Below are 25773 nucleotides of genomic sequence, written 5' to 3' on the forward strand. Positions count from 1 at the left end.
GCTCAGCTGTCATGAGCTAAAATACACATCTGCTGGGATTATAATTTGATTTGAAGCACCTTCACCATCTCAATAATTAGCTATGGTATGATGTTCACTTCTTGTGATTTATGACTGATTGAAATGGCTTTGCTATCTTCTTGAATTCAGTTATTGTATCGTGGCACATGGGTGATGGGCAAAGATATTATATTCATTTGGTTGCCTGTTGTTACAACTTCCGCAAGAGTCAGAGAGCGAGGGAGGGGGTCAAAGGTGAACATGACAAAACATAACGTGAATGAACTTTAATACGGACTGGCAATTGGAGTGTATTTATTATTTAGCGATTTTCTAGTCTTATCGATCACTCAAAGCACTTTGCAACAGATGTCACGTACTCATCAGGAGCGATAACCATTCATATGCACGCTGACACACCGATGGACGAGCCACCGGGAGCAATTTGGTGTTGAGTATCTTACCCAAGGACTCTTTGACATGTAGACTGCAGGGTCACGTAAACAGTGCTTGTTTAACAATGAGCACAACAACTCCCATGATTCCATTGTATTTACGTCTTTTGTGTTGATTGAGAGACCCCCAGTGGCAGAAATTACATACTTTGCATTTTAATGACGGTTTCAGATTTTTCTTTAAGTTTTTGCTTTTCAGGTGAAAGTTTGTATTTTACAGTTTTCTTTACACACTTGCCACGTCTCACATATGAACAGCACCTTTTTACCCAGATTCACTATACAACTCAACATGAGCAACTTTGAAGAATTCTATTATTATTGAGTAGAAAACAGGAAGAAGTGCATCAATTAAATAACCATCTGTTATTTAATTATACTCCATAGCTGCCATGGCATCGTCTCTCTTGCTCACAGTAAATCTTAATCAAAGGATGCGTTGTTTGTATTTCCTCTGGCGTGACGCATAAAGAGTTACACAAACAAATTCCCTGGTCCCATTTCGGCTCGCTTGTTTGACATCCCAGTCACATACGTGCCTTTGAGGAACAGTGAGTTGTAATCAGACGTTTCCAGATATCTCGACTCGATTGAAGGACTGGTGGGTGGCGAGCTTCCTTATTATTTATGTCCCCCCAGTCTCAAATATAAATCACACAACACAGCAGTCGTAGCAGCTTTTCTTCCCCGCCTTCCTCCTTCTGCAGAGATGCAGCACAGAAGTCGGCAGCGTCTTTGGGATTTTATTTTAAATGACTAAGATTGAGAGCGCGAGGAGGACAGTGCACCCGGAAACAATAAATAAGGCACTCCATCAAGGTTGAGAGTTTGTGTGGATGTATGTGCGATTATTAGAGGCTGCAGCAGATACATAAACTTAAATGCTATCTTTCTATGTTTTACCCTTTAGGATTTCTTTTTCTGCAACGTTTTAATTGTCTTTTTACAAGTGACATGATATTCTCAAACATGCATGCAATGATCTAATGCATTTTTCTCTCTTCTGTCTCTCATTTCCTTCCAGTGAGCCCAAATCCTCTTTTCAAAGAGTGGAAGACCAGTCAATGAATTATGAATGTTAAACAAGATGACCTCTTCTCAGCAGCAGCAGATGATGCGAGGTCCTAGGTGGAACCGGGCCTTGTCCGACCCTTTGTTTGTGCTGCTTCTGGCCCTCCAGCTGCTGGTGGTAGCAGGGCTGGTACGTGCTCAGACGTGCCCCTCTGTCTGCTCCTGTAGTAACCAGTTCAGCAAAGTCATCTGCACCCGGCGAGGCCTGCGGGATGTCCCTGATGGCATCTCTACCAACACGCGCTACCTGAACCTGCAAGAAAATCTCATTCAGGTCATAAAGGTGGACAGCTTCAAGCACCTGAGACATCTTGAGATCCTGCAGCTGAGCAAAAACCACATACGCAAAATTGAGCTGGGGGCCTTCAATGGACTGGCCAGCCTCAATACCTTGGAGCTTTTTGATAATCGCCTCACTACTATCCCAAACGGGGCGTTTGAGTACCTGTCCAAGCTAAAGGAGCTTTGGCTGAGAAATAACCCCATAGAGAGCATTCCCTCCTATGCTTTCAACAGAGTTCCCTCATTGCGGAGGTTGGACCTTGGGGAGCTTAAAAGGCTCTCCTACATTTCTGAGGGGGCATTTGAAGGGCTGAGCAATCTGCGCTACTTAAATCTGGGAATGTGCAATCTGAAGGAAATTCCCAACCTTATTCCCCTGGTGAAGCTGGATGAACTGGAGATGTCAGGCAACCAGCTAGCTGTCATCCGGCCTGGCTCTTTTAAAGGGCTCATCCATTTGCAGAAGCTGTGGATGATGCATGCTCAGATCCAGACCATAGAGAGGAACTCTTTTGACGACCTGCAGTCACTAGTGGAGCTCAATCTAGCCCACAACAACCTCACCCTGTTGCCCCATGATCTCTTCACTCCTTTACATCACCTCGAGAGGGTGCACTTGCACCACAACCCGTGGAATTGTAACTGTGACATCCTCTGGCTCAGCTGGTGGCTTAAGGAGATGGTACCAGCGAACACCAGCTGCTGCGCCCGGTGCAGCTCACCGTCACACCATAAGGGACGATACATTGGCGAGCTGGACCAGAACTACTTTCACTGTTATGCTCCTGTTATTGTGGAGCCTCCCGCAGACCTAAATGTGACAGAGGGCAGCGCTGCGGAGTTAAAATGCAGAGCCAGCTCCTTGACCTCGGTAAGCTGGATTACACCCAACGGTTCCATCATGACACACGGTGCGTACAAGATCAGAATCTCCGTGCTGAATGACGGCACTCTGAACTTCACCAACGTTACCATGCAGGACACAGGCACGTATACATGTATGGTCAGTAATTCTGCAGGTAACACGACAGCATCTGCCACGCTCAACGTGTCGTCTACAGAGAACAGCAGCTTCAGCTACTTCACCACAGTGACAGTGGAGACCATAGAAACGCCGCATAATGAAGGCTTCACCACTACTGTGCAACAGAAGGTGGGCCCCACCCCCTCTGCTGGGAGTTCATGGGAGTCTATTTCACCCACCTCTACGACCACCACCACAGTCCGGACCCCGCAATCCACCCGCGCCACAGAGAAGACTTATACAATCCCTGTCACGGAGCCGAGTGGGGAGAGCTCACTCAACGGCTTGGATGAGGTGATGAAGACGACCAAGATCATCATTGGCTGCTTTGTTGCAATCACACTCATGGCAGCTGTCATGCTGATCATCTTCTACAAGATGCGCAAACAGCACCACCAGCAGAATCACCATGCACCCACACGCACCATTGAGATCATCAATGTGGATGAGGACTGTGTAACAGGAGGCCCGGGCATGGAGGGCCACCTGACTCTGCCTCCTCTTGAGCACGAGCACCTCAACCACTATAACGCCTATAAGACTGCATACAACCATGCCTCCACTATCAACTCCATACACAGCTCAGCGCACGAACCTTTGTTAATCCGGGCCAGCTCAAAAGACAATGTACAAGAGACCCAAATCTAATACATCTTTTTTCAAAACGAGACATTACAGAACTGATGGAATTACATAAAGATATTACTGACAGGACAATACTGACAATTGCTTTTGAGGACTATGGCTCAAACACGAAAGTTTGGAAACATGGTCTGTTTGGCAAATCAGTGACTGGTTATGTTTATTCAATGACTTTGGGAATTAGGGTATGTCTACTGTTTCAAAAAGTGTCTTTACAAAACAGAAGTTATTTATTTAAGAAAAAAGTATTGTGGTTAAATCAAGAAAAAACTGTATTCTGCAATTATTTTTTCAGCACTTAATTCATGTTTTTCTTTTCTTCCTCTCATGTCACGTGATCGGTTTACTAATATGCTTTCAAACTCTGTTTGGAGACAACTGTCGAAGGAAGAACTCCTGAAGCAAATTACTGTTAATTTTTGGTAAAAACTGCAGACTTTAGATCAGAGGAGATAGTAACCTCATTTTCCCCGTGTATCAAACAAATCTAGAGCACATTAGTGATCTTCTCCAGCTGTGGATTAAGTGATGAAATCTTTTGTGACCATCTGTAACTGAGATGAATTAAACAGTTGTTCAATATTTTACAGTGAGTGACAGAACTGTCAGTGACGAAATTTGATCATAATTCACTGTTTAATTAAAGCTGTCACATACATATTAGGCACTCTCTGCTCTGTCATCAATAGACTGAGGCTCTTAAGTGAGGGGAATGTGTCCTGCTGTTGTAAAAGTCGGGGCTCACCATCAGAGGGACATTTTAGTTAAATTAAATTCTATTGATTAACTATGAAAGAAACTTACATTTGTCTTTGTGTTCCTAATGTATATGCAAATATTATTTTAATTGCCCAATCTCCATTTGCTATGACTGAAGACAAGATTATTGTAGAGAACATTTCTTTATTGCATTTAGACACATTTAAATCCTAAAGGTTGTGAGACAGGAGGAGCATTAATGGGTCATTTAGCATCAATATAATTGTGATCGAAAACATAGGAAAAACATGTAAAGATCAGAATTCTTGTGAAAAACGCAGCGAGGCTCCGCCGCCTCAGCTGTTTCCAGTGTATCATGGCCTCACCTTTACCTTACGGTGCTTTGTACTGTTGCATATGAAGATGATTGCTTTAAAGCCACCCTTTTCATGCTGGGACCCCATACCTCATCTGCAGCACTGCAGGACCCGAGTGCTATCAGAAGCAGACTGATGAGCTTAAGAAGGAGCGGAAACCCTTTATACAGCTGTCTGAGCGCATTGCCTGTCATCTGTGTGCCACATTTCCACATGGGCAGTGCCTGGCAGCCCCAGATTCACACCCTGCCCCAGCCAACATCAGGACTTGGCCCCTGAGCGGCAGGGCTTATGCTGGGAGAGGCTTTAGGGGTGAATGTGTGGGATCGGGCATCAACCAGATGTTTGATTTGCACCTGCCTCCCTCTCTCTCTCTCTCTCTCTCTCTCTCTCTCTGTTAGCGACATCACAATTTCCATTTTAATTGATGTGCCCATGGGCTTTGGATGGACTCAGCTCTGCAGGCGCCCATACCCTGGAAATCATTTCAAAGCCCCCTCTGTGAAAAATGGCAGCAGGAAGCATTAATGCAGAGGTTAGGCAGACATTTGTCAGATCCAACACTTAGGCTGATGCCCCAGGTTTATTTTTAGCAAATAAGCACAGCTTTTGATCCCCTAATCGGAAGATATATAAAAAGGTCAGGCCACTGTCATGCTTAATTCAACTTTTTCATTATATCAAAGTGCTACATTTAGGAATCCCATCGAGGAGAACTCCCAATTAAAACTACTGTTCTAAAACATAAGTACTAAGTGGTACTCCAACCGAAATTCACGAAAGTGTGGTGCGAGTTTTAAACTCGAATTCTAAAGGCTTGAGAAGTGCCTGCGAGAAGTATGATTTACCATTTCACAATGATCAGATGATTTGACGATCTTAGTATTGTGGACTCCGTTGATAAAGGTGCAAATTCACTATCAACAAATGTTCCTGTTGCATAATTGGCATCTCTGCTGTCCACCTGTATGCTCATTTTGTCTCAAACAGTCACAGTTTACCATTTTACCAAGACATAAGATTGTCAAGCTGTCCATCCATTGGTAGACACCACTTTCAATCACACTAACTAGCCTTACACGAACTTCCGTAAACAAAGCAGAGTACCTTGACAGAGTCCTCTATCCAACATTGAAAGGTGCAGTATGTAAGAAATCTAGTTAAAAACATTCTAAAATGAAATAACATTATCAACTGAATGTTAATAACATAGCATGCTGACTAGCTAGCCCCGACCTGTCCCAGTCTAAAGCTCCTTTGCTGGAGGCGCAAACACCAACAACCCCCTGGTTGGGGTTTTTAACTGCTAGCTGCACAGCTAACTGAGCTAACTGCAGCTACAATTAGCAGCAGTTACCACGATGCCCCCATATTTGTTTGTATGAATAAGACAGGTGGTCAATTCTTACATACTGCACCTTTTAAAGACAAAAAAACCAAAATGTCATCAGGTGGACAGAACTATAAACAGCCCACATGGAGCGAGTGCCTCCTCATCAAAAAGAGGGATTTTAACCTTAAAGAAAAACAGGACACCCACACGGCTGAACGCTGCAGTATTTTCGAAGCAGGGGGAATAAATGAGATACAGCAGCAGTTTGTCTCAGTATCCCATGACTAGGATATGAAAAGAGAATTAAATTAAACAGCAAGATAATAATCTAAAGCCCTATTCGCACCAGACTAGTATTACCTGGGGTCCTCTTGTGATATGTAATACAATAATTGCATAGATTACACATGTTAATAATCTATGTCTGTAATCTGTCAAGTAAAAACTCTGTAGTTAATTACCTTCCATTTTTCAGCTAATTCAACAGTAATTCGATAATAGTAGTCCTGTATTAAACAGCATCTTTTTAATTTTTCCATACTTTTTTCCAGGTTGAGGCTGCAGTGGACATTATTAATGGGTGCTTTGATACCATTTGGGGTGCGAATGCAGGAGGATATTTATCTCAGTATGGAGACCCACTGTATGGTTAAAGATAATTCGATAATGAGGATAATTCAGGGGATTTGTTCAGTAAATTTGAATGAAACACAAGATTTAATTTATTCACTTTGAATGTGGTGCACACACAGATGGTAGATTAAATAACATAAGGTTCCCGAGTCGTTTTAGTTTTAGATTGAATGAGATAATCGACCACCTCATACCATGCTTTTTTTTTTGTCTCACCATGATTAGACTTCTGTGGAGTTTGGCACATTTGTAAACCATAGGATGACCTGGGTGTGTGTCATTTAGTCTGTGTTTGAGTTCCTAGTGGTGGGATGTGGATCACAATTCTACTCAGTTTACGTAAGAGAGTGTAACCATCTTCCCTTTTTGCCTTTAGTTGGAGGTAAATCGTCTGAAAATTTAAATCGTAAATTTGTTGCATTTTAGTCGAGCTGTCTCATGTATGTAAGATATCTAAATATTTTTGGGTCAATATTATTTTTTTTCACATTCTTTTCTTTTTGTTTTTGAGATTGAATGCTGTTCTAGTGGTAGATTTATATAAAAAAAAAAGATACATTTTGAGAATAAAACAAAACAAAAACAAAAATTTTTCAATTTTGATTTTACATGTGCCAACAACCTGTTCTAAAAGTGAAAAAGAGAAACATGATGTAAACGAATAAGAGATTGATTTTCATGTAAGCATTCTTTCATGACCTTTAAAAGATATGGAGATCGATTATAGAGACCAGAGTTTGTAGTTCATACACAAAATATGGTTAAAATAAACTATTGTTGTTTTTCTGTATTGTCTGATTCTTGTTTTCACGCTGGGCCAGAGGAGGATTAATAGAGAATTAACTTTTCATGGCTCATATATTTTCTTTTCCCGTCCATTCACACAAACTATTAATTACCTTTAAGGACAATATTTATCACAAGAATGACCACGCTAACAACCAGGTAACATTTGCAAAAGGTTTATAAACATTATAATGTAATCTAGATATTTATAGATGAACTACACAGTATTTATTAACCAAACAATCAGTTGCAAATTTACATAAAACAAATGCTTGATTAATGTTTCATACATTCATTTCATTGTTTGTTAACAGTGAAAAAACTAAACTAGAACTAAAACTAAAATTTAATTACCATTTTTTAATGATGGTTATTATAACTTCAAATTGTAATGAATTCATCAAAAAAATGAAAAAGTATTATTCAGGGTTCCATCTTTATACATACATTTAATACATGGCTGGTGTACAACAATATTTATGACAATATCGTTTCACAGTTACCATACAATCATAATGTCTTATTAACATATACACATTCATATTACCTGGTGTTAAATAACAGTCAGTCTGTTCAGAAAGTGCTGTGAAATTACAGGCTTTCATCTTCCTGCCATTGTTGCAGGAATGTATTGACATAGAGGCATTTAGCACCTTACAGGGCTGAACAAACAAGACAATGTACTATAAAGCACCAATTACTAGTAAATACAATACATTCGTCGTGGTATTCTGTCATGTTCTTAACTTGTTGACCAATAAGTAAAAAACAATTGAAAACAATTGAGTTTTCTGTGCTATATTATATTTCCATGTAGCTTTACAAACTGAACATTTCCGTGGAGTAACAGCAAACGAAAAATGCCGATGTCTGCATTGCTGATTTTTTGGTAGCTACTTTCCCAAATGTTGTCCAGAAGAGTTTAGCAGGACAGTTACTGTAACATATCAGCCTTTCAACATATAACATTACATTGATGAGCAGGAAGAAAACAGAAATAAGTCACGATGGGACATAAATAACACCTAGAATTAAGCACAACAGCTCTGAAAATGTCGACCTACCTTTTAAGGGTAATATCTAAGCATTTTAATGTTTGACAATTTTAATACTGACTACTTTTAAGAGAAGGTATTCAATATTTTTCTTAGTTTATACTATTAAAATGAAATATTGTATGTAATTTCCAGTAATTAATGTCACAGTAACAATATTGAGTACTCTAGCATCTTTGTATCTGAAGCCTTTAATCAACCTCTTACTCACTCAGGCACTCAGACTACACAGAGAGATGTCAGTTTGAAACCGCACATCTCAACATGATGCTATCTCTCCAGTAAAATCGAATCATTACACAATTGTGTTAGCTTATGGAGAGCTAATATAAGTGTATTAGTAAAACATCTTGTGATTGGGATCTTACCCTAAACAGATTCCAGCACGAGACAAATAAGATGATTGCACTTCTTAATTAATTTCTCCATCATTAGCATTCATGGGCTATTGTTCCACTTTGTAATTAGCCAACCGAAAAAAGATTGTGATCGTCACGTGATCGAGTCAGATCGCAAGAACAAGCCAACAGTAAACATTCGGACCCGAGTGTGATGGAATCCCCTGTGGGCCAGAAAACAGTGGCTGACGCGTGGGATTGATCAGTGGGTCACAAAATGTCTCACGTAAGAAAAATGATAAATTACAGTGAGTGGGCTACATTGTTCGTGCCCCTGTTTTTATGGGGGACAATACACCAGCATTTAGGTTTGAAGTTTTTTTTAAGACATTTTTAAATGCACTATTCTGCATCAAGATAACTTAATAACAGAATATGAAGCAGTCATGTCAAACTGTGTAGGACACTGAAGAAAGTAAAGCTGTGGAGCCGATATTCTTCTCCTGCTCTTTGAATGACGTGTTATTATTCATAACCTGAAGCAGCTTCAACTGAGGCTATCCCTTTTTTTTCCTTGTCCAAACAAGCCTACATGTGTCCCTCACGCAAATTGGTTCTTTAAGTGCTTTAAGCTCATCATTCTGGGTGTATAAACATGCGTACGTAAAAAGGACATATACAGTATGAGGAACTGCAGCATGTGTAATGCATACTACCTCTGAGGTACCACAGCAGTCAATCATTCAAGTATTCAATCAGTCATAGATGTGCTGGCAGGTCTTTACTCTGGATTATCCATCGTGTCATTGTTCCTCATTTTGCATAGAGAGAAAGAGATTGCAGCAAATTAGATGTATCCATCAGGGGTAAAGCTGGTGCAGTGGAAGCATCAGTCACACAAAGTATGAATATAAAAAGGCTTGTGTGATTTGGGAATACATTGCTGTTGATATCAACACGATACGATAATTGAAGAAGTTGAAATAAAATTTAAAATGAACCTGCTTCGAAAAAAACCAAACAGCTGCAATCAGATATATTAGCTGGCAGCTACAAATTGAAAACACTGCAAAACAAGATGTCATCTCATACTGAAAATAAATGTGTTTATTGTGGAGTCGTGAGAATGAAAAGTTTATGCATTAACATAATTTAGGGCTGTGTGTACTGTAAGACGGAGCCTATAACATGGCAACAAGATGCACGACCTGTTCACTAATTCAAAAGTTTGCCTTTTGATGAATGTTTCTGGGTGAGCCCATTCAACCTTTTCATCTTTGCTGCACATTTGTTTCAGCCGATCATAAACAAGGTAAAGCGTGCAGTCTGATCCCTGAGGAAACATCACATTACAATGTATGATGCCAACTGGTCTGCTCTTTCATGTGTGTGACAGGTTGGTTTTCATAATAGTTGCCTATTCAAAACACAGCCCAGGGCCTGTTCCACTGGCTCCTCACTAATGCACCATTAAACTCCTCATTTTCTTATTTATTCTGCTCCTGAGGCTCGGGTAAATTAATGGGTGGTTAATGCCAGCGCACTGTTTGGTATGCTAGTGTTTTTGTTATGTCTATAATATTGAGGTTAGATAGAAAAGTATGAGGGGGAAAGTATGCCACCGGCAGAAAAAGGTGGCGGAGTAGTATGTTTTTTGTCTGTCGACTTTACGGATAGACTTTTGCCTCCAAGCACTGTATTTCACACAGGCGAACATACCTCACATATGCCAAGCTAGGACCCCAGAGCGTAGGATGAATGTCATAAAAAATCTGAATACAGAAGTATGTAACCTTTAATTACAGGTACAAATTATTTGGCAAGGATAACATTTACATATATATCTGTAAACTCTTGCAGTGCATCAGAAAGGAAAACTATCTGTATTATAGTAACAGCAGTTAAAAGCAGGTCACAGAGCTATTGGCTGTAACACCTGAGGTGAAAAACATTCAGCGGTCTCTTATGACAATACTTAATTATCACTGCCAAAGGCTGCCTAAACACAAAAGTAGTCTCCTTCAGCATCTGTGGTACAAGGAGCAGGTACAGCTATGTATGAAGATCTAGCCCAAAATATAATTAGAATGAAAATCACCTTGAATAGGAAGTAAGGCAGCTTGTGTGGACAGAGCTCATGTTTTCAGCTAAGGCTTTTACACCTAGACAAGCTCTAGATTCACAAACACAGAAGCCAAAGACTAAAAAAAAATGTTGTGTATGTTTAATTTATTTGATGATGTGCCCTTATTCACAGCCTCCTCTGCCCTGGGACCTCGAGCAGCCAGATGCCCTGAGATGACAGTTCCTCTTTTGAGGTCGGTTGCTGCCCTTTTTACAACAGACAAACTCAAGATAAGATCAAAGAAAATTTCTTCTATATCATCAGCAAGAAAGTAAAAAAAACACTTTGTGTCACAGTCTGCTCTGCTACTCCCCTGCTCTGCTGCTCAGCCACACCCCTCAGCAGTCTAACAGCTTTCACCTGCTGCTCTCACCTGCTCCCCATCTCCAATCAAGCCAGTATATACAGTATGTAGGCAGCCTCACTCCACTCACTTTAGCCGTTTCTCAATACCCAGTACGCCAAGTTCGAACTTGGGAACTCCCAGGGGACGGGAGGACGGGAGAACGGGAGGACGGTCCGCTCCGCTCCTCGGCCACGGCTATCACGAAATGCATTCTGGGATACGTAACTTCCCAAAGTCCACACAAGTCTCCACCGATGCATCCTCGATGAAACGGGTGGGGCAAGAACACATCCGGGGTATTCGACCGTACTTGGCCAGATGCGAACTTTGAATTGGAACAGTACTTGGTCCGGCGCTGATGACGTTTCTCAAGTCCACAAGAACAGAAGTACAGAGAAGAACGCATATTGAGAAACGGCTTCTTTGCCAGATTGTCTTCGCTCCCATGCCTGACTCTCCAGCTCTTGTTCCCGGATTGCCTACCTGGTATCGACCCGATCTGCCCCCGACCATCGCCTCACATCTCAGCCCCGGTAAATCTACCAGCCTTCTGTCCCCGACCACGAGTATTGCCTGCCTGTTTCCTGTTACTCGTCTGCCTGCGGCTGGTTGGCGCTTGGCCTGTACCTGCTCCACCAAAAGGCCCACCTGGTCAGCTTTACCTCTCCAGCTCACATCCTCTGGTCTGCTGTGTGCCTGCTTTAAAACTGCTGAATAAAGACTGGTTGAAAACTAATACCTGGTTCATTTGTGCTGCAATTGGGTTCACTCCATACCCGTTACACTTTGTTAGTGTTAGGCAAAAAAAAAACGACTTGGTCAGGGCTAGGCAAAAAACCAAAACAAAAAAAAGCTACTTTGTTAGGGTTAGGCAAAAAAAAACTATTTGGGCAAGTTTAGGATGAAAAAACAACACTCTTCTGTGAGGGTTTGGCAATAAAAGGACTTGGTCAGGGTTAGGCAAAAAAAATAAAAATAAATAGTAAATTAGCATGTACTTTTAAACAGAAATTGCACGTCATTGGCAGTGCATGGATCTTTAATGAACATATGAGACGAATGATAAATGGCAAGTCAGTGATTTGCCATGATTAACGCCTACATGAAAATACGAGAAAAACATCATTAGGCTTTAAGCAGATTGATGCTGGAATATGATGTTGGATGAGTCTGGTTTTGGAGTGATCCAGATGAATAGTTTCTGCTGATTTAAAGTTGAGGCTGATGATATATCCGATCACTTAATGACAACCAGGTTCTCCGACATGCTGTAGAAATGGCCACCACTCAAACAGCAGGAGGTAAAGCCGCTTACTCCCCACTTCCTGGCCTATACTATCAGATGAGGGCTGAGAGGGATGCAAACTGTAGTGGAAGCCATTTTTCCTGCCAGTTAGGGATCCACCACTGCAGTGAGACTAGGACAGGGGGAGTGGCATTACATCAAAGAAGAGGAGACGATGCATCATTTTGCGAGGAGGTAATCACCTCATTTGCCATGTTGCTTTTTATGTCACTTGAAGAAAGTGGATGTTGGGCTATGGTATAATGGCTATTTTTACAGCCTGTACTGTGGGGGTTCATCCCAACTAGTACATGCAAATGTTGGTGCTTCACAGGGGTGATTGTGGAAGTCTGCAGAAGAGAAAAGCCTGTTTGATATAAAACTAGAATAGCGATCACCAACAATATTGTTAGTTACAAAGTAAAACACTAAAAAAAAAGCATCAAGTGGTATCAAGCATCCTTCAACGAACACAGTGACACTGACATGAAGAAAAGAGTCCTGGCAGCAGTCCTGGGATCAAAATGATTATTCTTTTACAGATGATCTGATGAGGAGATCTACTAAGATGCAATCTCAGGATGCAAGAAGCCCACCGTGGTAACATTTTGAATTGGTTTTCCCAAGTAATCTTTTCCACTAGAGCGTAGCCGCTGGGAAGGAATGGAAAATTGGCCCTGTAGGAAACAGGAAAAATCCATCGTTCCATGACTGCACTGGTATATGCAATTCCAAATAAACATGGAGGAGTAATGGATGAAAAATGAAATATATTATGGAGGTTGAGTTGCAGCATTTGACCATAGACCATTTAAAAAAAAAAACCTGAACATGTATTTGCAGAAAAAAAGACCAGAACTGAACCCAAAGAATTCATTGTACCGTCTTTGTTGTCCCCTGATATAATGCACGTTAGAGACTTTAGAACTTTAGATTAAAAAGGTGGAAATTGAAAAAGTACTGTGTGGTCCTGAGATTACTTTTATTTAAGCTCTTGCCACCGGGTAGCTGACCTACAGCGGAGAAAAGTGAAGGCAGAGCTTACCTCTTTGGGTGGCTCGCTTCTCCCACGCAAAGCCCCACATTACTACGCCCGAGGGTATGTCAGCAGTTGTAATTACAGCCACATTGTTATCTAAGTTCAACACTATATAGCTTGCACGCAAAGATGTTTTTGCAGAGCATAATAACTTATATCAGGTAAAGCCAAGGTCCACACAATAACTGTTTTGTAGGTTTTTTGGCCAGTGCAGGCAATTGATATGTCTGACAGCAGCTTCTGTCCTCTAACCAGGGCACATCAGTTAGAGGATAATAGAGTAAAGCAGAGTCACATAGCAGCTACTGTCAACCTCCCGCCTCCTCTCCAGGAGTGCTCAAACTCTGAGCACACCGGATCACAAAAAAAACCAACTCCATCATAGAGCTTTCCACCCCTATAAGGAGAACGACTTCCTGAGGGTGTTCACCATGTTTGAACTCACGAGCGATGCAGCAAAGCAGCCACCCAGCTGCATATACACGTGGGTAACCAGCCACATAAACACAGACGCTCACTCCCTCTGTCTCTCCCTGTTCCTCTCATTCTTTCACATATGAACATGTGCACACAGAATGCTGTAATAATGGCCAGGCTTTGTTCTGTGTGGGCGATTGTTGAAGGCGCCATCGGCTGCCGCAGTGCTCTGTGTCTGTGTTCCCGTGGAAACTGTGATAGCGGGATGCACTAACTGACCCTGTTTAGCATGCCAAAAATTAGCCATGCACAGAAACCCTTCCTCTACAACATTTTACTCCACTGCTCCAATAAAGCATTTCAGATTTAATACTTAAAAGGTCCGGTGTGTAGAATTAAGGAAATATAAAGTGATGTTATGGGCAGAAATGAAATATATTAATAGCTATATTTTTATTAATGAGTGCATGAAAATAAGAATTGTGATTTCTTTACCTTAGAATGAGCCTTTAATATCTGCAAAAGGAGCCGGCCTTCTTCCACAATGTGCACCAGGTTTCTACAGTCGCCCAGAATGGAAAAACCAAACACTGGCTCTAGGGTCTCTGGAGAGTGAAGCAAGTTGTATGCAGTTGTTACAACATCACTGCAACGTGTCACTAAATCCTACACATGTTCATGTAAAAAAATCAATAACAGACAGAAAAAATATAAAAAGTGTAAATTAAAAAACGAAAACTAATGGAAAGCAAGATAATGACAACCATTGTAGAAATAAAGGTCTGATTTATTCTTACTATTTAGTACATTCTTAACTGATGGTTTTGTGTACAGATTGTTATGCCCCCAGGTCCATTGTCAGTGTGTTCCAGTGGTGATGAAGGCTGACATCGAATGTTTCTGAGCCAATTAGTTTTTGTTTATTAAGGGTGCTTCATGATCGTTTGTGAATTGTGTTTTTCTCTCGCCTTCTGTCACATTTTTACTTGGTACACCCTGAAATTCTTTATTCAGAACAATACGTGCAGAACATTTCAACCACAGTCTATACCGCAATTAACATTAAACACATTTGCCAAAAATGTACCCGAAAAGTTCTCTGGGGGCTCACGTTAGACAAGTGAAGCAAAGAAAAGAGCCACGCCTGTTGTGAGAGCCACAGCACAGCCAGAGTAATGGTGGCCATTATACTGTAGTCCAGTGTGCAAGGCACAGAGGAATCTGGGTGGCTACAAACCATAGAAGCGTGTTAATGTGCTAATGTGCTAATGTCTTCCAACCTAAGAGCAGAATCTTCACAGACCAAGACAAACAGATGTTAAGGACTGCAGTGTACTTTGTGCTCTGTTTTTGGTAAAAACTAGCTTAATCTTATCATATTTTTCTAATACTTTTCTTACAGTAATTAAGTATGCTTGTGATGAAGGCATACCAAAATCCTTTAAGGTCAGCTTGTCAGGTAAAATGATCGCAATTAACCCAAAACTGACAAAAGTCATGGTATTTTCAAAACTCCAATCATCAGAATCCACTCCGAGGCTCTTTCTGTTGATGGAGAGCCCTTCATTTGGACCTTATGGTAATAAAAATCAATTAGTGTCTCACCTCTGCACAGCTGACACAACTTCTGTGACATTCACAAGTTGACGTGATCAATAGACTGAGCCACTTAGGGGCTGACATCTTTGGGTGGTATGGAAATGCACAGCTGCATGTCATCTGCATAGCAATTGAAAATCAATCGTATGGTCCCAGGGAGGGAGCTAAAAGACACACTAATCAGCTGATTAGATGTTTGCAGGTGGTAATGTTTCTCTGACACATACATACACAATACATTACGGGGTAACTCACTACTTCATGTTTGAAAAAAAGTGTTTTTCTTCTCTTGCAATATACCTGAACCTCCCATTTCCTGCAGATACAGTACGTCAGAGCATCCAGTATTTATTCATCCAAGAGGGGGAGATTTGGAAGCGTGGACAGTTTGTGATGCAAAATGGCACAAGTTGAAACACCATCCTTTAGCTGCCTGATGTTATATTATATTCTGGGATGGCATTCACAAAATTTTGATTTTTACAATGGTTTCTTGAGAAATTTGTGATGGTGCTGTGGGTAAAGGAACCCTTCAAGGAGTTGATAGTCATGTGGTGTAAATGGGTCATTACAAGAAAGGAATGATCGATACATTGAAATAGAAACCATCTGTTTCTGTTAGGTGGATATTAAACATTGAAGTGAAGTTAAATCTGATTAATAACTTTTTTGAATTTCTGACTGCACCATGACCTTGAATGTAACCTGTGGTTTTGCAGTCCTGGCACCACTGAATGCGTTCACATTCATCAAAGGCAAAGTATGAGTAGGGACTGTCAGTAGGAATGTGCTGTTTAAGCCTCACTTTTGCACAATAATGTCAATAACTTGGTTGCAACATAAAGGAACCAAATTGGCAGATTCATACATTTCGGATTGAATATTTAACACAACTATGATTTCATTTATATTTTTCTATAAGGAAGTGATGGTTCAATGTGTGCTACAGTAGTGCAGCTATAAGAAGTTCCAGCAAAGTCATTTAATGCCCTTGTTCTCTGGTTAATTGTGTAATATGCTGTGTGAGCCCAAGGCTGGAATGGCACTTATCCTCAGCCTGAGAGTTGCATGAAGACTAAGTCATTTATTCTCTGTGGTTTGCAAATGTAAATGTGCACAGTTTACATTTACATTTAAAATGTAACACATATAGTTTATATGTGAGCATGAAACTTCAGAAGAAAAGAAAGCAGCCCACATTCTTCTTGCTTTTCCCATGTTAGATGCAAATATGATCCGCTCCCTCTCGAGTCCACAGGGTGGTGGTCTGCTAGTTTACACTATTAACACAAACACATGAGTGTATTGCATGAACACTTGGCTGGCCATCGTGCTGTTAGCGCCCTCAGTAATCTCTCACCCATACAGAGTGGTGGGTTCTCTCACCCTCTCACAGATCATTTAATCATTGAACTGGTCAGAGGTCAGATAAATGCTACAACAGCATCTGGGCAAAGCTGTAAGAGGCTACTTCCACACACACTTGGGAGGAGTGAAAGTTGTGTGGGACTTGAAGAGACGAATGAATTTAGATTTCTGCATTTAAGATGTAATCAGACCGAATAATACATCTGCTTTTGTCCATTACAATCATTGTATTGCCTTTGTATGCATTCGGTTGCATTCTGTATTTTCAACCATTTAATGGTTTAAATTATATATTAAGGCTTAAAGTTATGCATACTTAGAGGGGTAGACGTTTTGAGAGACGGCTAGCCATGAACTGTGTGCTAGTCTTCACCTCGGCTAATTCCAGTCACCAATCTGTGTCTGCAGTGTCGGTCCATTTTGGACCAACAAACACATGGTGTTTCAGATGAACGAGTGACCCTGTTAGTGTTACGTGGCAGATGGCTGCTACCTTTGGCGAGCGCTGGAGGAGACAGCCTTGAGCAGAGACCGAAGCTTCTGGAGGAATAAACATCCGCAGTCCAGGAGGGCACAGAGTTCATTTCTTAAACTTTTGGGATCAAAAATTTGATTCATTTTCACTCTTGTTTGGTACAGAAAGACTGCTGAATGTAGGGGAAATACACAAATATTGTAGGATAACGGAAAGAACTCAAGTCTCAGGTGAGTTCTGACTTTAATCAAAGGCAAAAACAGAAACAAACACACAGACTTGCACCCTCGACGCCTGCTATTGCTTACTAGCTTCCAGCAAATTTACAGTAAGGTTTTCTGTGTGTGTGGGGTAAACAAACCCCTGGTCAAACTCACATGACCAGTGTGAAAAGTTGCTTCTCTTTCTTTGTGAACACAGCTAAATTGTTCGCCATTGCTCAACTGATGGCTTCAATCTAGGTGGGCGTGTTTCAGTTACTAGGCTTTGTCTCACCTCAGCTCCACCGACACTCCACCTCTTTGCCCATTTGTGGGAGTCAGGAGGAGCCAGGCAATGCCAAGATGGAGACGGCTGGAGCCACGCACTTTGAGCTTCATGGTGGCTCTTAAGAAACCTATAAGTGATGACACAGTGGCTCTGTCCACTAATTATTTATTTGTTTTTTCAACCCACTTACACTCTACAGTCTACAGTAGAACGCACCAGGTGTTGACTTATAAACCATCTGTTTTTGTTTTAATTGTTTTTAGAATGTAATTTATTTTCTGCTGTTTAATTAAATAGTCATTAAGTTTCCTTGTAACACGTAGAGCTGCAGAGCTTTAGTGCTTTGTCCTCTTTCTAGGCTACTGTGGTTGAAAATATGCCAAACAGTATCTAGCATACCCAGTAATGTGACTGAAAAATATGAATTCATTAGTCATCCAAATCTTTTGAGTAATGTACACCAACAATAATGACCATTTTACAGTGATGAATTATTCAAGTGTAATAAATTCAACTTAAATGGCTCTCAATATGTGTGCATAATACTCTCGCATAATGATACACGTTGAGTGATTCAACACTGTTGCCAATTCAAGACTAAGGTGAGGTACTAGAGGAGAGGCTGTGCTGATTTTATGGCCCATGATGATGACTGGCAAATGAGATGCTTGAAATTTCAAAGAGCCATTGTCCCGCATCTCTGTGAATTGGGATCAGAGATTAAATATCAGGTGCAAAGGAATGGCACACTCTCTCATTTGAAGATTCTTACAAATGTGTCTTCTGGCAGCTGGGACAGCCAAAAGAAAAGGTGGATAACCCTTAATAATGTACCGTATATCACGTCTTTATGAGATAGCTGACAGAGAGTGAGAGGCGATCTGGGGATTGACTAAAAGAGGCCAAAGACCTTGTTTCAATTAAACACATGGACAGTCCTTGGCACTAATGTGCAGTTGGTCAACATCAAACTGCAATGCAAATATGACTATTCATTCATGCGTTAATGTGGGTGCTGCAGGAGATGTAACGCTAGCAGTAGCCTGGTTTAAGTCATGATTCTGTTTAAAGATTTTCATGTCAGTATGAGATGTAAAATAGCTTATTTCTGGCCATTTGGGAGCAGCGGAAATAAGCCCTGAACACAACATTAATAGCGTCAGCTTTTATGTAATATGACACACATGTTAGCAAACAGTTGCCACATCCAGCAGATACCCAACAATAAGATTTATTTTGAGTAGTGTCTGGCAACCTCATGGATTGAGACAGAAATATCTGCTCCTATTACTGCTTTACTGCATTTCTGCTGATCATCTCCCTTCAACCCCTGCAGGAACAGGACTCTTCTCCTTTCTGATGGAAGAATCTTTGTGTCTCTCCCGAATTTTCATCACCATAATTTCACAATCCAATTATGCACTGACTTCAATTTTATTGCATTTTATGTTGTTGCACTTTTTGATAAAGAACAGTAGCTACATTATATCATACACAATGATTAAATATTGAGTATCTACTGTAAGTCTGCCATGTAGAAAAAGGAAGCCTCTCACTAAATATTGCATTAAAACTCACTCAAAAATCATTATTAGGCACTTGACCTGTAAATGAATTCAGTTCATCACTGAGTGGTCTAGTTATGAACATGTAAATTACATTGGTTTAGCTCCTAAACAAAGTTCTTTTACAGTCTTCATACCATTGTATAACACTGAGCCTGCTGCAACTGGCAAGAACACATTTGAAGGTCAGGTCTTCAGAGGTAAAATCCCTGCTAACTGTGCCAATTCATTAATCTAAGGCTCAATGCAGGAAGGAAATGTATTTGGATGATGAATGTCCAGATCAAAGGCTTTTGCTCCCCCAAAGGCATGAAATTAAAGTGAAGTAAACCTCTAATTCTTCTTATAATGTATTGTATGCTATTGGAAGAGGGGATTTTCTTTTTTTCTTTTTTCCCCGAATATATATCACTACCATTCAACAAATTATTTTCCTTACATGTACTTTGGGGACACATTTGGGGACGCAACATTAGAGAGGAGTTTTTTTTTTCATTATGTACTTCAAAATAGGCGAAATGTTGAGAATAAAGTCAACTCTTCTGGTCCATCAAATCCAGTTAGGGGAGCGACTGACAGCCACAGTATGTGAGCTGCCTGAGCCAACGGTCTCTTCCATCACTACATCCTTAGAGTGTAATGTTCTGTGTGTAGTGTAACGATCTCTTCAAAGTCCTAATACTGACAATTACGCTGTGTTTATGAGCTAAAAGAGAAATAATGTAATTGTTATTAAAGCCAATTCTGAAGTACAGATTCACCAATTCATCTACACAAGGCATCATATGCGCTGTTTGATGTCGTCTCAAAAGGTCAACTTAAATCTTGAAATGTCAAATTTATTCTGGACATTTTGACTTTAGTCACAAAACTGTCACAAAAATATCATTCTCGATATTTTGACTTTATTCTCGACTTTTCCACTTTTTTCTTGAAAAACGTCCTCCTCTCATTGTTTTTCTCACCCCTGGCCCTAATACCCTAATGCACCCCTGGCAACAGATTTTGTATTCAATAATATACTTTATACATAAGGTTAATAAACAATAAAATGGAATCAACAGGTATCGGATGCAAAAGGACAGCGAACTAAGACTTGCCTGCAATTGTGATCATGAGCAGAGTAGCAAGTATCCAGGTACTGAAGGGATGAGACCTGCTTGTGTCAGATCTCAAATCTCAGTTCACAATGTAATACCAGGATAGCGGTACTTGTGAGGTGCATCCTTTGTTCGCAATGCACTCTGTCCATGTACATGAACCACTCTTTTTATCCTTTCTTCGTTCAAGAGGTTTTGTCTGAACCTTCAGACCTGATTCTATGGGGCACTTCAGAAATGAAGCAAAGGAAAAGAGGCTTTATTTTTGAAAAATGAATTCAAAATGTAGCGGTTTCACAAGGGAAGCACAGACCACATCGCAGTCATTACACATTCACCACAAAGAATAAACACTAAAAATAAAATGGCAGCAAAAAGGTAGGGTGCCATTCATACATCACATTTTAAGATGATTGTCCTCATCGTGGCAACAGAATATACGAACCAGCCCTAAATGTGCTTTTACCCAGCAACTTTCTCCAACTCCTCTTTCAGACTGTATGTTCTTCCAAGCAAGCAAATGAAAATAATTTCTTCAGTGTAAAATACTGATTTAGGAATGGCATGTCTACCACATGTTTTTGCAGATAATATTGTAACTCTTGGCCAGACCTATAGATGGAAGTTATAGGAAAAACCTGAATGAAAAAGCAGAGAAATAAACTCCGATGTTTGCATCCCGGGCCTGAATGATCCGATAACTATTAAAAAAAAAAAGTGCTTTGACCTTCACAATATGATTACAACCCAACTGAACAGAATTTGGGAGCTTTAGGACAAACATGTTAAACAACACCTACCACCTTACAGTGACACTTTATTTTCTTTTCATCCTATTTGTCACCCATTTGGCAGGCCTGAGTGACAATATCATCTGTGCGCAGGAGATATGCCATTCCTTTGGCGCCAACCCAGAAAGTTTCAAGGCATTGGCTGCTACCATACAATATGTCCAAGAATATCAAAAACTGCAAAGGCGATGAGGCACACTCTTGTCTTACAGTAACTTATGTAAAGGGCCTTGGCTTTCTCGGGTGTGATTATACAGAAGTTGTACTACCCTCTGGGTTAGTGATATTTTTGTCGGTTTAAGGACACTGTTTCTGACATAAAACAACACTAAAGAGATATGTCACACCCCAACAGTATCCAGAGCCTTCAGCATTTCAGTGTGAATCCCTCCAAAATTGCCTCCATGCCGATGAGAAGCTTACTAATGACCTCAGCCGTGTTTATGGACTTCAGAGTTGAGTTCACAAGGACAATATTCCCGTTGAAAGGGCATTCCTCTCATATTTAGAAAAGCTCTCCGGCCAATCCAAGCAAACCCCATCATCTGTGGGATTCCCAAACTCATCAGGAACCACGTGCCCTTTAAACTATTACTTCACTAAAACTTCATTTTATTCCTTATTTAACCTAGGCAAGTACCTGTTGCATATGACGGATACTTTAAACCATTGTAACAATTCAGTTGTAGACTCTGACCCTCTAACATGTCTGAGACTGTACTCAAACAGCATTTCAGTGTTAGCATGAACATTTCATGGTTATTAAGTAATATCCCTTCTATTATTAAAATTAAAAACTTAATTAGGTAAAATCAGTTTCTATTACCGCAGCCGTTTTTTTGCTCAAACACAATTTATTACATATTATTAAATAAAATTGTGTTTCGTTTAGTCCCACCACACTTCGCCTTCCGACAGGGGAAATTGTGATCTTGCTGTACAGATAAGCTCAGCTAACAATGTAATGTGCTTATAAAAAAAAAAAAGAAGAAAAAAAAAAAAAAAAAAAAAATTCCCACCATTGAAAAGTGCATGAATCAGTAATGGAGCGCAACATGGCTTGAGTGCCCAAACCCATTAATACAATGTCTGCCTCCCACATAAGCTGGAAAAAACCATACATTATTTTAATGTCTCTCCAGCTGTAGTTCCATTAACATTCAACTTGATAAGATTTAAGAAGCTTCTGCTTTCACAGACGGAGCAGATTCAATATATCATGGAGTGGATCACATTATGTAGTGATTATGAAAAGCAAAATAATGTCTTTGTAAGCAGTAAATTTCTCGTTTTAAACATTTCAAGTTCAAGTTCAGTAATGATCCATATTCTTGCTTTAAAATTCTGTTTCATTATTCTGTTTTTGATGGGTGGTGAGGCTGTCAGGTCTAAGGCTTCATGAAGTAGCTTGTTTTGGTCCTTTAGTCTGGACAGGATAGTTACAGCAAGACAATGTGAATAATTAGGCTTTCCACAGCAGTGATTTCAATGACAGAATGAGATACATCTTAAACACAATGTTTTTTTTTTTCTCACAGCACTTCAGAGTGCTCACACAGGCCACTGCTCATGGTGTGGTGTACGGACGAATATTTTCCCAATGATGGCGTGTGTTCAAACACGTTACTGCAGAAAATTCTGAGAAAGCATTGCGTGGTTTCAGACAGGAACATGAACATCTTTAGCATTAGCGGATAATCTGCTGACTACAAACTGTAATAAGCTAACCAGTAATGACTGGCTAGTGGCCACAGCTGCAATGTAAGCTGATTAATTAATTGATTTTAGTTTTACCTCATCATTTTTTATGCCAACCATTCGCCTGAATAAATGTCAGCTGAGTACATTTCTGCAAAACTACAGATGAGTTAAAACTGAAAGTGAACTAAACTAAAATGAAAAAAAAAAAAAAGCTTCCCATGAAAGATAGCCCTTTTGGTCATCACAGAAATGCCTAGAAATGTCTGCAGGTGTAATTAAAAGAATCCAGTGGTGTGATAATGTCACCACCATCCCCTCCATCTCCTGATGTGGAAGGTGGTTAATAAGCATATCAGTGAATGTGATATTCCACATTTGTTACAAATGCCTTGGATGCATCCTGGCAACTGGGCTACTCTTTATGATATTCGAGAAACCTCAACATACATCTCATCATCTATGTTGTAATATTATGTGCACAAAACATAGCTACCTGTAGCAACATCAAAAAATTGCTTTGTCCTGCCTCTTCCATTCCCCCCCGATTGTCCTACCTAATAAAAGATGGATTTCTAATTGGTGCAGGAAAATTTGCTATAAACAGAACCATTACATCAAAATTAATTATAATGAGCAATACAGTAAACTATGAGGGTAATGTTTCACACAGGACTGCCATCTACAGCTAATCCCATCTGGGCAAGGTTGCAGACCTGTTTCAGAATCAGGTTTGACACTTCAGTGCCATTATTATAGGAAATGCGCTTGTATTGGCAGACATTATTGGTGTTTTCTACCTATTAAAATTAAAGATGGTAAGCAGTTCCCCAAAACCTTCTCCTCGTAAGATGCTTTTCTGCATCTCTTCATACTAATTCATAGCCCAAGCAGATCTAGATCTGACTCATATATTGGTACATTATATGTTAAAGTCTCACGTTGTTAACCAAACAACAAAATGATTACAGTATCCCCTGCCTTATGTGGAAAAGATGAAATCCTGTACCGATAACTTACTGTAGAGTCCACGGCATTGTCCAAGGAAAACTAATTAACTGATGCATTCCATTTCATCAGGGTCTGGGGAACCATCCATCACACTCAGGGGGACAAACAAAATACAGTACTCATGTAAATTAAAGTCCTGGAGAGCCCCCTGGCTCAGGATAGATCATTTTCATCCATTTATTAATTTATTTTTTCACAACTCTTTATCGGTGAGCCGACAGCTCGACCACAATGAGCTCTAGAGGGAGCAGAGAAAGGTTTTTCTTTATTTTCACCCCCCAAATGAAGGGACAGTGTCAGAAATTGCTTCATGTTTGAGTCCGTGGGGAGGTATGTTCGTTATCATTAATTAGCTTCATGAAGGACACTTTGACTTGGTCTGCGCCGTGTAGAGGCCATTTGAAGACAACCGAAATGGCAGCATACTCAAAAAGTAGGAAGTGGTAGTCATTTTCGCCTATAGCTTTATAAAATGAAAAAATGTATTCCATGTTTACAAGATCCTCACTTCACCCCGGTTGTTTCTTCAGTCAAAAACAGGATTTGCATGTTTTAGGAAGCAGAGATGAAAAATCTGGATTATACCGAGGTAAGCCTATTAATGTTGAAAGCTATAGATTTGTAATAAGATGGATGGGCTAAGCTTTACCTTCAGCCTGTTTCAGTGAGATTGTAAAGGTAATCTAAACAAGACACTTCGGGTGATTAGGAGCATAAACTCAGTATCCATTCATACGAAACACCTTGCAACCATGGAAAATCCTCCAGCATACCTCCAGCTTGTGAAATGTGATGAGTGGATCGACGCTGGGTTGTTTAGATTCACGACTCATATTAGTCCATGAGTTTCTTAATATTTGAAATACATTTTATGGCTCAGCATTTATGTTTGTTGCCTTTCATGAAAAATATAGTTTAAATCCTGCTCCTGCTTTCTCGCCATCAAAGGTTCATGTCCTCCTCATTCATATGGGTGTCCTGTGGTTATGAACCCTACAAGGCTGTTTACATACCTTTTAGTTAATGCATGCTATATCCCAGAATCAACCTTTGTTGGTTGGGAATAGTAAAATTTTGAAGTAATTGCATTCAGAAAAATGCTGGTTCATAGTTAAGACTACATTATAGACTTATACTTCAAGGCCAACTATTGCAGCACTGCAAAACGTTATTGATGCCGAAACATTATTTATTCATTTTCCAATTTCTATTTCTTCCCTTTTCTATTTTTCCAGAAGTAGAGTAGTGTCTTTCTGTTTGGTTGCTCTGCAGCTAACAAGCCCTACTATCTACCTGGCAGTTGCAAAGCCGACTAAGGGTCGAAGCAGGTTATTTAATAACTCTTCTATGACGCTAACCGTGAGGTTGGTACCACAAAAAACTTATTGAGTCCCTACACAAATATTAATCTTAAGGGGGAAAAAAAACAATCAACTCTGACAGGTGACATAATTCTCCAGCCCTTACCTAATGCACCTTTAAACTGCCTTTGAATCCTATCCTTTCACATAATTACTAGGTGGCTTCACTCAACTTATTCTGCTGTCTGCTTTTAGACTAATCTACCATTGCTGGCTTTCCGCTCAGTTTCAGCTCAGTGGTCTAGCTGTTACAACCGCCCCCTCTTTACCTGCGCCCACACACTCTACACAGCCTTCTCAAGCAAGATACATATTCCCTCCTGTCCATAACACGAACAGCTAACAACACAGGCAGGGTGCTTCTAAACCCATCAAGCAGCAATTAAACTATACTGCTAATATACTTTGC

The 25773-nt window shown here is 40.2% G+C and overlaps 1 protein-coding gene across 6 annotated transcripts in view; it reads left to right on the forward strand.

The window, feature by feature from the left end:
- The window catches only part of lrrc4ca (leucine rich repeat containing 4C-a), a 179962-nt gene extending 172660 nt beyond the window's left edge, over positions 1-7302 (forward strand). For all 6 annotated transcript variants that reach the window (XM_084365066.1, XM_084365064.1, XM_084365065.1 and 3 more), the window contains one exon: positions 1480-7302. In XM_084365066.1, the coding sequence (XP_084221192.1) occupies positions 1531-3480 (1950 nt within the window). In that variant the 5' untranslated portion in view covers positions 1480-1530 and the 3' untranslated portion in view covers positions 3481-7302. The remainder of the gene's footprint in view (positions 1-1479) is intronic.
- The last annotated feature ends 18471 nt before the right edge of the window (positions 7303-25773 follow it).

Source organism: Pagrus pagrus (assembly GCF_965226575.1).
Source record: "Pagrus pagrus genome assembly, chromosome: 10".
Taxonomy (NCBI): Eukaryota; Metazoa; Chordata; class Actinopteri; order Spariformes; family Sparidae; genus Pagrus; species Pagrus pagrus.